The sequence below is a fragment of the Calliphora vicina genome, chromosome 1, assembly GCF_958450345.1.
Source record: "Calliphora vicina chromosome 1, idCalVici1.1, whole genome shotgun sequence".
NCBI classification, from domain to species: domain Eukaryota; kingdom Metazoa; phylum Arthropoda; class Insecta; order Diptera; family Calliphoridae; genus Calliphora; species Calliphora vicina.
Genome location: NC_088780.1, coordinates 156,519,780 through 156,533,028, shown reverse-complemented (window position 1 = coordinate 156,533,028; position 13,249 = coordinate 156,519,780). Strand labels below are relative to the sequence as shown.

General features: G+C 28.0%; 1 protein-coding gene across 25 annotated transcripts in view; it reads right to left on the bottom strand.

The window, feature by feature from the left end:
* The window catches only part of slo (calcium-activated potassium channel slo), a 155,815-nt gene that overhangs the window by 53,972 nt on the left and 88,594 nt on the right, over window positions 1-13,249 (bottom strand). For all 25 annotated transcript variants that reach the window (XM_065516316.1, XM_065516312.1, XM_065516311.1 and 22 more), the window contains exons 8-9: window positions 11,633-11,743; window positions 5,928-6,033 (exon numbers count right to left, since the gene is read on the bottom strand). In XM_065516316.1, coding sequence (XP_065372388.1) covers window positions 5,928-6,033; window positions 11,633-11,743 — 217 coding nt within the window. The remainder of the gene's footprint in view (window positions 1-5,927; window positions 6,034-11,632; window positions 11,744-13,249) is intronic.

Below are 13,249 nucleotides of genomic sequence, written 5' to 3'. Positions count from 1 at the left end.
TAAACAAACGTCAAAAGGCAATTTAACACAAATTTTTGATTCAAAAACAATTAGTTATTAATTGAAAAAAATAATAAATATTACATAAATATTATTATTTTTTTCTTGACGGTTAGTGATTTGATATTTGGTGATTGATTGATATTTATTAACAAAACGTAATGAAATGAAATTAAAACAAATGTTGTCTAAAATGAAAAATGTTAAATTTTTAACATTTACTTTTGTTACGAACTTTAGTATTTTTTTTATATATAGATTATTTTTTTGTTGTTGGGGTGTGGGACAAGTTCTTAATATGGAACAGAGTTGTAAGTTTTTTTTTAAAAAAATTAAGGTGACACAAAGTCAAAAATATTTAAAGCCCAGTTGGATTTTTTTTTTAAATTTTGTAAAGCATTTTATTTATACGCAAAACTAAAAATATAAAACAAACAAATTAAAAAACATGTATGTGCTTTAGGTTAGAAATTAAAAGAACAGAAATTTAAATAAATAAAAAAACACAGATAGAAACATTCAATTATTTTACAGTTTACTACAGGAAGCATGCAGTCAAATTATTTACAATATTTTTACAAACAACTACTATTAAATATATTTATATACAATGTCATGATAATGTTTTCTTTTTATATCTATACAAATTTACTAATTTGTATGAATTTAAATAAATAGTTTTAAGTCTATAATGGAAATAATTTAAATAACTGTTAGCTACTTTTGTATCTATGTAAGTTAATATCTCTTATAAATATCGTTTATAATTTTTTAGTTAAAGTTTTTTGCGATTTTTATCTTGAAGATGAAGTTTTTTTGATTTTATATGTTCAAAATTTTTGTTCTTTATGACATGGGCTACAAGTTTGCCTCTGAGAGTAAATCAAAATTCCGAACTGTTTGCAAGATATGAGTCTGAGAAAATTATCACTTTTTTGCAAAACTGGCCCATAAAAAAAGTGCATGACTTTGGGCACTTTTTTTTATGGCCCGTATATGGTTATATTTCCATGACTTAAAAAATTACACACAGTGTTATTGAAAATTATAGTGTAAACAACATTTTTTTTTGCTACGAAAATGTCGAATTTTTTGCCAACAAAGCGTCATATGCAAGAAGTTTCGCTTTACTTCTTTAATTTGAAAAAAAAGTTCCGCTGAAGTACACCGATTGCCCAGCAAGGTTTATGATAAAGGTTTTTCATCGGTTTCAATGTGCGAGAGATGGCTTGTTCGGTTCAGAAGTGGTGATTTTGACACTAGCTTACGATTCACAATCATGTGAATCGTAAGCTAATCATATTATGGTTACCACAATCATATAAATAGTTACGGTGACTATAATATTGTTAAAAAACTTGTAAAAAGATTGAAATGGTTGCAGTAAACATACAGAACTATATTTTTTCTGTGCGTGAAAGAGAACTTAATAATTCCTGAGAGAACTTAAAAAAATTTTTTATTGTACATGTCAGTCTAAATCACAGAATTTTTCTGTTGAGAGTGAAAAATTTCGATAACTTCAATCATACTTCTGCTGTGTCAACTGATTTGCTATTGACAGTATCGAATAGATATAATCGAATCACAACAAATTTGTTGCGTGCAGACAAAATCCTGCAACTTTAAAAACAAAACTTATAAAATTTAGGGTTGCTGGGATATAGAGACCTGTCACTTCAACATGACCTATGTTACTCCTATTGGAGATTCTATGATAGGTCAAGGAACTAACTTAAAACTTGTTCGGTTTTGGATACTATAATACTTATTTAAAATTCATTGGTAAATGGCAAACTTTTGTTAGGAGTTGGAAACTATGAATCGTGTCTTACTATAGAGGTCGATTAGCTTCTTACTAAGAAACGCACATGTTAATATATAAAATCATTGCCATAAATTGACAACTTTAGCCCAGCAATAGTTCAGTCCTTTTTTGGTCTAGTTAGGGTAAAAAAAAATTGAACTGGGACATTCATATGTGGTGACCCTAACTGACAGACAACTTCACTAGCTTGGCTACAGTCACCATGACTGCTATAAAATCAATAAATAAAATGTTCTAAATAAAGTTTAAATAAATCCCTTTAATCTAATGAAAATTAAAAATATGGGTAATGAATTACCACAACTAAAGCAAAATTCAAAACCGCAGATTAAAATAATTAAAATAACATGCTGTTTTTAATCTACCATGCAGTTAATAACCAAACAAATAATTATTTACAGTTATAGGTATATACATACTTAAAAACAAGAAATTACACTAAAGTATTTCCATAAATTAGTTAAAAGTTTAATTTTAAATATTAAATAATAGATATTATATATTAGAAATTACTATACATTTAACACTAAATTGTTCAATGCACAAATGGAGTTGTATTGTCTTTGTTTATTTTGTTTTGGAAATGTCATTCACTGGGAATTGATGGCTTAATTCACTTGAAACTGTCGTATGCTTTTTGCAAAAAACTTCCATGAATTTAATAGCTGCTTTCATTTGTAGTTGAAGCGAAAGTAGTGTTTGTGGTTTGTCCTTAAAGAAGTCGTAAGATTTGGCATATTATTTTGAATCAGAAATAAAGAACAACAGTCATACCCATTGAACGATCAGACGATATATTACTCAGACAGCTGCACAACAACGTTTGTGAATTGAACAAATATTACTAAAAACGTGTACAATGAACCATCTGTAACTTAAGTACTTATATACAATCCAATCTGAATTGTGTATTTCAGAATTAAAGATCAATTCCATTGTGCACATTTTTTTTAAATACATACATACGGACATACATACATCATACATAAATAAATATTAATGATTATTTAATTTTTGCTTAATACATTCATAATACAAATCGTTTTACATTTACATTCAGACCTATAAACCTATAAACGTGAATTGTATTGTATGGTTACTTCGTAATTCTTTTCGAAATTGAATATATTAGTTTTTGTATGATTAAGACATTGAAAAGGTTTTCTTTCGAATCGAATTACTGGGTAACACCTTGTTGTAGAGTTAATAATTTTTTTTATAAATTAAGGTTTCTTTTAGTATTTCTTTCCTTTAATCCTACACAAATTTATTGTATTTTTCCTTAATAGCCCTAGCTCTATCAGTATGTACAAATATAAAAGAGAAAATTAATGATATTAAAAGGAATACAGCAAATTCGGTAATTTTTTTAACTTTTACAAATTATTGGCTCAACATTAGTTGTTTAAGTCCTACCTAACTTTTTTATAACCACCTTGATGTTGGGGTATATTGAGATGGGGGTATATTGATTTTCTCATTCCGTTCCGTAACATATCTAAATATTGGTCGTAGAACCAATTAGTATATATATCCTGGGTCCTCATAATATTCTAAGACGATCTAGCTAAGTCCGTCCGTCTGTCTGTCTCTCGAAAACGCGATAGGGCTCAAATTTACAACAAATACTCTATGTTAATAAGGTTTGTTTGGCATTGCGAATGGCCAATATCGGTCTATGATTTCATCTAGCCCCCATACAAATGTCTACCCGGAATACTGTTTGAGCATAAACCAGTTTTATATGAACCTAAGTTGTTCTACCAACTTTTGAGAGGCTCGGTCCATAATTGACCCTACAACCCGGAACACATAGAACGCCCAGGTCAGCCAAAAAAGTTTGAAGACCAAGAATTGTAGGCATTACTCCATGAACATTGTTGTCAAACCCTACAAGAGCTTGTAAAATCATAAATACTCAATCAGCAATTTCAAAACGTTTGCAAGCAGCAGCATTCCTCCAAAAGCAGGGAAATTGGGTACCATTAAAGATGAGAGACCGAATTCTTACTTGTGATGAAAAATGGATCCATTACGATAACCCGAAGCGTAAGAGATCGTGAAGCCCGGCCAACCTGTCGAATCGACACCACAGGCAAATATCCATGGCGCTATGGTATTTTGTGGGGCCAAAAGGGTCCTGCTGTTGAAAACTGGCAAGACCATTACAGGGAACCTGTACCAAACGCAACAGATTCTGAGTTAGTTTGAAAACGCCCAGAATATTCGGCCAAACATGAAACCGTAATAATCCATCATGACAACGCTAGGCCACATTTTGCAATACTTGTTAAAACTATTCAGAAATAAGTGGTCGGAAAAGTCGAAAGGTGTTTAATCACATAATTGTCCGTCTAGCTTATCGTTCAATTCGTCCCAAAATAAATTGATTATAAAACGCAAACAGTGATGATCTCACCAACGTCTGTTTCTAAGAAGTACGGACTAAAGATCTAGAATCGGATGACAATCCCCTTGAAACCACATGTCTTGGGTGTCCATATCATCTAATTCAGGCCAAAAGAAATTGGTAATCATAGACTTATACTGCTCGCCATCCACACCAGACAGTTGTTTTTTCGGGATTCATTGGAGGTTCTTGGATCACATGTGGATCATTCCAAATTCGATAATTTTGTTTGTTGACGTACCCATTCATCTAGAAATGGTAGGTCGATTATGGCGACTGTAAAATAGACAAAGCGGGACGTTTCCTGATCGGAATAAAACAATTTTATCAATTGCATGTGTTGTTGAACGCTATATCTGTCAATGCTACTTCTACAGATGTAGCTCCTATCAATTGTCAAAGTTCGTAAGTCCCTATTGGAAGGCCCTTTCTATTAATATTTCCATGCATAGAGAAACATAGAGCGGAAACTTGAAAGAAACTCAAACAAAAAAATTACTCAAAATAATCACACAAATCTGAACTCTGGTGACAGATCAAGCCTTTTGAGTACAAAGTTAGGAATTGACTACTTAGATGGATTCGAATTATAGTGTATCGCAGGTTCATGGAATTTAATAGTTTACAGCATTTTATAGTCTTATCCTTGACCGATTACACGACGCTATGGCATTTCTTTTAAATTTCAAATGCATTCCTTTTAATATCATTTTAAATATTATTTAAAATCCTCTATCATATATTTCTGCTAATGTTAATGTATGTATTTAAACTTAAAACTGTTTTGTAAATATTAGCATAAATTTTTAGTCAAGTAAAGTGTTTAAAAGGAAAATGAAGAAGTAGAAGAAATGAAACAACAACAGCAATAAGCTTAAGTACGAGTATATTAAAGTATTTTGAAAATTGTTCACAGTATTTTTCTGATGACTGTATGTAAAATGTTGAAATTGAAATTGAAATGTATTCAAGAAAAGTAAAAGCTAAAATAAAATAAAGAATGACAAAAGTACAATACATATTTAATACATAGTAGTTGTACTTGTAAAAGAAATCAATAATAAAGTAACAATTTGAAAAGTTCTCAAGAAAATTGTCTATTGCTTGAAAACAAGAAAAAAAGAAAACTTATAAAATTGTTTGCACTTTTTCTATTGACTGCAATTGGCAGTAAAAATATCTTATAGTAGTTATAGTTAAAGATAAAGTTTTCAAAAGAAAAAATTAAAAAGAAAATTCTATTGTATAATAACTAGTAAGTAAATACATAGTTGTATGTAATAGGTGTAAATATGTAGTAGTAGTAATAAGTAATAGTAAATATGAAATAGTAGTTATTGTAAATATAGTATTTAGTGAGCTTTAATGTAGAGTGTTTAAATGTTAAATGTATAGATAGGACTGTTAATATTTGTTGTTTAAATAGTTTTTGGTTTTTAATAGTAATAATTTAGTTTGAAATTTAACATTTAGACAACATAAAACTGAATAACAAATTTTGTTAAAATATTTTTCTGATTTTGTTTATGTTATTATTTTTGGTGAATACAGTTAAATAGTTTTATGAGTTAGAGTTGTAATGTTTAATAAATTATTTAATAAATAACAAAATAAAAACACAAAAAACAATAGTTTGATTTGATAGTTATAGATTAGAAGAGGAGAATTGACATAAATAATGACTATTACCTTAACCCTTTGTAGATCGATGGGATTCATAATAGTGCCTTGGAAAAATTCCACTGTTGTAAAATGACGTTTAAATAAACCTTCTAGTTCCAAATCGGGTGGTTTTCTTTTAAATTTTTTTTTTTTTTAATTTATTGTGTGTGTTTTTTTATTTTTATTATTTTTGGTAATCAGGTTTAATGAATTGAGTTTTCAATTGCAATTTGGTTTCGATTTTGATGTAAAATATTTATGATTTTATTTTTATCCATATTAAGTGGGGGTTGGTGGTAGTTTTGTTTAATATTTTTATTTTTTTGGTTTTTTACAAAATCAGGTGGTGGATGGCGCAAGAATTTTGACGTTTAAATGTAGGTTTTTTTGTTTTAAAATAAAAAATTTACAAAAAAAAATGTTCATTCAATTCAGTTTTTCAGCAAATGTTTCTTAAAGTTAATGCAAAATAATTTACCTTAATTATATACAAAATTTTATGCCTAAGATACGTTGTTGTTTATAGATAAAAGTTTTTAAAAAGTAAGTTTGAGACATACATAAAATTTTTTTGTTTTGGAAGTTATAAAGTGTGGCCAAATTTCGGAAATTGTTTGAAATGAACTAGGTCTATTTAAATATAAAACTTTCATATCAAACATCAAATTTTACAAGGATATTTGTATGTAGTAACATTCAATATAAATGGAGGACATAGAAAATGTACAATGTTGTCACTCACATTAAATGGATGACACAAATTTCATTATCTTTTTATCGTCGAAGAATTATTTTATTTGTATTAAATGGAAATAATGTAAGAGATCTTGAGTAAACAGTGTGACATTTTGCTATAAGTCAATGAGAATGGCACATTTGTTTTGAGTTGTTATACAATATTAACGAAATGTTTAAATATATTAAGCTACTGGGATTTTAGTTCATCATAATTACATATTTGTTTAATCTAATTTAAATAGATATTCAGTTGGATTGGATGACATAAAGTTCAATCGTCAATCACTCTGAATGGTTGACACACAGTTGCATTTTCTTATCATAGACACATTTTAGTTTTTTTCCGAGAATAACAGCAAATGTTCATGATTTACTCAAAACAATTTCTAAATCGGCCACACTTTATTAAAGAGTATGTTTGTGTTTAAATATTTTTGTATTTACATAATTCCATAATCTCTATAAATACATAATAAATAGTTATAAAAACCAAGAACTTTTCAAGTTTTTTACTTACTACTTTACTTATAAATAGAAAATACTTAAGTTCATTATAAAGAAAATCCATTTGTTAACAATCTCTAGTAGTAATAATTAATAATAATACAAATTAAATACTTGTAAAGAAAAATAAAAGATCAAACGGCCTATTTTAAAAAAGAGTATTACGTGGTTATTAAAAAATCTAAGAATCTAAGAAAAAAGTTGAAAATAAATATAAATTTAATTAATTCACTAATAAAATTCATTCCATTGAAGCATTGAAAATTTTCCAAAGCACATATTTGAAAAAAATTAAACGTAAATCAAAGTAAAGTAAAAGGAAAAAAACTAAGATATTTTGTTTTTTTTTGGTAATATCAAAAAAATCTAGGATTTAAAGCAAAACTTTACTGCAAATATTAAAATTTAATTCAATAATAAAAAAAAAACTAAATAAGTTTTTCATAAAATTCAATTCATTAAAAAAAAACAAAGAAGCCTAAGTATTGCTCTCAGGAGCCATAATGCAAATATTGCGGAAAAAGCCAAGATTTTGAGAATTCCAAAATAATTAAAGAAACAAAAAGTTGTTCAGTTGCAGTGTATTTGTTTGTTTGTAGATATTTATTTATAAGGATTATTTTTATGTATTAAAAATTTGAAATTTTAAAACAGGGTTATCAAGTGCAATTTTCATTAAAATAAAACAAAATTAACTAAACTTTATTATAAAACTCTAAGGTTTATATTTTTCAACTATTGTAATAAATGAAAAACTATTTATTTGGTGTTAAAGGAACTTCTATGATATTGATTTCTTGAAATGTCTTAATGTTGCACAGGCTTTTGGGACTTTTTGTATAAATTTTGGTTTGGTTTAAGGGGAAAATATATTTATGTCTGCATAAAAATATAATTGCTGTTAAGAGAGAATTTGTTTCTTTTTTTTTTGAAATTCAAATGTTTCAGAATGTTTGAAAAATGTCTGTTTAGTTTTATCTTTGGGTATTTATTAAAAATTTTGTAATTTTGTGTCTGTGTTGGTGTGTAAAAAGGTGTGTACCTTGACTCGTTCCAAATCGACGGCATTCATCATGGTTCCCTGAAAAAACGCCACTGTTGTATAATGACGTTTTAATAATCCTTCTAGTTCCAGATCTGGCTCCTTGCTATATGTTGTTTTGGTTTTAAGTTGGTTTTTTTTTTAATATATACAATATTTGTATATTGTTATTTGTTTTGTGTTTAATCATTCATCATTATTATAATTTAAAAAAATTGTTTAAATTCCAAAATTAAGAAAATATTTTAAATTTAACTGATATTAAATTATAGTATTTAGTTAGTAGTTGGATATTTACTAAGCTTATTATTTAAAATATATAGTTTTAGTTATGTTATTTTATATATAGTTATTTAATTAAGTTGTAATACTTAGTTTTATTAATTTAAATAAATAATAATAAAATTTATTATTGTATAATATTATTTGAATGTTTATTAATAAAAATTAATTTATGTTTATTTAAATTGTTTGTATAACATGGCACTAATTATCTATTTATTTTCATTAACAGTGGGACTTTTTGAGAAAAGTGTTACAGAAAAAATTATAGATAAATTTGGGATTATTAATTTTATTGTTGTTTTGTTTTAAAAACGTTTATTAAAATTAATATTATTATCACGCTTAAATTTGTAATACGTTTTTATACCCTTCACCTTCGTGAGAAGGGTATTTATAAGTTTGTCATTCCGTTTGTAATTTCCACAATATAATTTATCGACCCTATAAAGTATATATATTCTGGATCCTTATAGATAGAGGAGTCGATTAAGCCATGTCCGTCTGTTGAAATCAATTTTCTGAAGACCTGTCAGACATGCTTTCGGGAATTTTCCTATTTAAAATCAGTAAAATCGGCCCACAAATGGCTGAGATATGAGGAAAAAACCAAAACAACCTTGATTATTGAACTATTTTTGACCTACATATATTTGGATTACTAAGTCATTAATATAGACAATATGGATATCTAATGATAGATATTTCAAAGAACTTTCCAACGACGTATATAAGAGCAAAGTAAGTGGGGCCTACAATGGGTCAAAATCGGAAAACATATTTTTTAACCCGAATTTTTATTTCACCAAAAAAAAAATTAAGAAATTTAAAAAAAATATTTAAATAACAATTCGAAAATTTTTTTTTACAAAAAATAAAAAAAAACAACTTTGGAAAAAAAATTAATCTTGTTTACCTAAAAATATTTGAAATTTGTATTTTGAAGTACAATTTGGTGAAGGGTATATAAGATTCGGCACAGCCGAATATACATAGCTCTCTTACTTGTTTTTAATTCAATCATCTGGAAGGGATTTCATTCAGATTTTTCGTCACTCACACTGAATGGTTGACAGAATTGCAGTATCTTATTAAAAAAGAATAGCTCAGTTCAGTATTAAGTGCGAATGGTTTAACAACTTAAAAATGTGGGATTACTTGTATGTCATTTTGAAGAGTTATTGAATATTATAGTGTAAACAACAAAGTTTTTTTTGCTTCGAAAATGTCGAATTTTGTGCCAACAAAACGTCATATGCGGGAAGTTTTGCTTTAGTTCTTTAAGTTGAAAAGAAAGTAAAGACCAAGAATTGCAGGCATTACTCCATGAAGATTGTTGTCAAACTCAACAAAAACTTGTTAAATCATTGGGAGCAGCAGAATTCATTCAAAAGCAGGGAAATTGGGTACCATACGAGTTGAAGCCGAGAGACCTTGAACGACGATTTTGCATGTCCGAAATGACGTTTAAACGCTATAAAAGAATATCATTTTAGCACCGAATAATTATTTGCGATGAAAAATGTTTCCATTACGATAACCCGAAGCGTAAGAGATCGTACCTGTAGCCCGGCCAACAAGTAAAATCGATACCAAAGGGAAATATTCATGACGCTAAGGTAATGCTATGGATTTGGTGGGAGCAAAAGGTTCCTATCTATTATGAGCTCCTAAAATCTGACATGACCATCACATGAACCTGTACCGAACGCAACTTATTCGCTTGAAGCGAGCATTTGCTGAAAAACGTCCAGAATATCCGACCAGACATGAAACCGTAATATTCCATCATGACAAAGCTAGACCACATGTTGAAATACCTGTTAAAAATTATCCAGACCTTGTCCCTTCCGAATACTGCGACATGCTTCTCTTTGAAATAGAGTATTCGATATTGGCTTGATTCGTTTTTGGCCTCAAAGGATGTGCAGTTCTTTAGGATCGGAATGCAGCCGTGCTTAATTTTACACTAATTTAATTTAATATTACAATATAAAAATTGACAATATTGTTATATTATTTTCATAAACATTATCTGTCACACATTTAGTTGGCATCCTTCCATACACAAAGTTTTATGCATCTCTGAATTGTTGATATTGTAAATGAAATTCGGTTTCGTTGTGATAACCGAATTTATTGTCAATCGTATGTGGCTGCAAAATTGTGGATAGATGAATAACAATTGATCTTTATCCAAAAGTAGTATCAAACATGCCCAGTTGTGTATCAGTACTGAAGTCAGCCATTTTGGCTCTCTCATCTCACTCTCAAAAAAACATACGTTGTTTACATACGTGTGTTGTTTTTCACACATATACCGTATGCCTATGTATTTAATATAATCAACAGAATTTTGTTTCTAGTCATGGAAAGCGCCGACAATTCGCTCAATGGGTAATGGGTAATGGAGCAAAGTGAAGCCAATGCCAATGATGATGTCAACTGGCCACCAGGATCAAGGATTAACCGTCGTACGATTGTTTTCTTTGGGATTTTGTGAAATCTCGGACTTAAGCGAATAAACCCGAAACAATTCCTGATCTCAAAGCCGAGATCCAACTCGTCGTCGGTGAGATACAGCCACATCTATGTGAAAAAGTCATGAAAATTATCAGTGTTATCAGAGCCGTTGCGGGGATTTGACGGATATTTTATTTCATACTTAATCAGAACAAGTCTTCTTTACAATCCAATAAAAAATCACAACTATCTCGAAAAATACGTTTTTTCTATTTTAAAATAATAAGTACTTTCTTACTAGGACATCCTGATATTTTACATCATAATCAATAGATTTTTTCGGCAGTTTTCTCTCATTAGTCCCACTTTTCAGTGGCATTTAATCATTTAATGTATTTAAAAATCATAGCTTTAATAATAAATTTCTCTTTTGCTCTAATAACAATAAATACCACAATATAAATATGTATTTTAAAAGTGTCTATATTTTCCTTTGATGTGCATTAACATCAAAGGAAACCAACAATTAGCCCCATGTTATACGTAATAAGTATGTTTTGTATATATATTTATATATCTTTATATCATAATAATCATAGTCATAATTGTTAAATAATATGGTATGTATTTCTATTTTAATAACAACAATAATAATAAGAATAATAATAATAAAGAGCAAAGAGTGTAATGAAAAACAACTTACCGATGTAAAAATACCACTTCAACATCGACATCTTCACGATCTTCGTGCAGAAAATCCTTGAGAAAATGTGACACCGATTCGTACGTGATGTGACCACAGACCACAATATGTCTGATAATGGTTGGGTATTTGTATTAGGACGTCATCATTTTCATCGTTGTCGTCATCATCATCATTATTATTGATATTAAACATGAGTACAACACACAGTCCATTTAGTGATTAATGGGTTTCCATTTGTTGTTATTTAATTTTTAATTAAATTTTTGTATTGATTTTACATGGTAAAATCAGTTTGCATTAACAGCAACAATAACAAAAAAACAGTGGGGAAAAAAGAAAATCAATTAGTTTATTTGTATTTATAAGTGCTAGTGTATTTATTTATATATTAGATGTATAAAGAATAAAAACTTATTAATAAATGAGTGTATTTTTAGAATGCATTTTATTTTTTTTTTAGTTTTGTTGTTAAAAGCAAAAGATGAGCATAATTATGGATGGATTAATTTAAAGTGGTTAAAAGCGTTTTGTTTTGTTGATTGTTGTTATTTAGGGTTATTTGTGTAGATGTTTTTTCATTCAGTTTTTATTTTTTGTATGAAATGTATGGATTTGATTTTCTTAGATATTTTACAAAATTTCTTTGTGGGGATAATCATTGGAATAAGTTTTTTATTCTATTTTTTTTTTTTAATTTTGACACATTTTTAAATAAATTGCTCCTAGCTCCCATATAAGAGCTAGGAGCTCTAATTCGTACATATTCACCACGAACACATTCGGTTTTTCTACAACCTGACCAAAATGTTTTTTTCTTAAATAAAAATATTGTCCAAATTTTATATAATTATATTTTTATTATTAGAACATATTCATACCAAATTTCTTATTTTTAGTTCCACTTATTTCGGCCATATGTATCTAATGGCTGTAATGGCTGACATATAATCTTATATAAATATCTGATTAATTTAATATTTGAATGATTATATTTTTGTTCAAATCTAATTCAAATTGAATTCAAATATTTGTTCCTTAATTGCTTTTTAATTTAACATTTCAGAAAATAATTTTTTTAAGGACAATTTGTAATAGATTTAAGACCCTATTTGTTAGAGAACATGGCAATGCCTTATTTTATTCCATATTTCTAAGAGTTTTTTAGGTAATTTTTTGTCTTTGTGACGCTTAATTGAATTTTTAATATTAAGTTTTTGTATTATAATTTGGTATCGGATAAAACTCGATCAAATTCTACATCACTATGTAAATTTTCAAGCATCTATCTTGTCAGCTGACTCCGTAGTGAGTTGTCAAAGTCAAAAATTTTTTGCAATTTTTTTAAAAAGTGAAAAAAGTAAAATTTTGCATTAAACGATTCCGTAATTTCCAAATTTAACGCTAATAAAGTGTTATTTTAAGAATGGAAACTTCAACTTCAGGTATTTAAGTGTATAAAAATGATGTAGTGTTTTTGAAAATATGTGTGAAAATATTTTTAACGATTTTTTAAAAAAAAAGTCTAAAATTTGCCTATTTTTGATGTTTCATGGACCATAACTTCTAAGTTTGTTAAGGTTGGGTTTTGAATCATATATTTTCTAAAAGTATGGA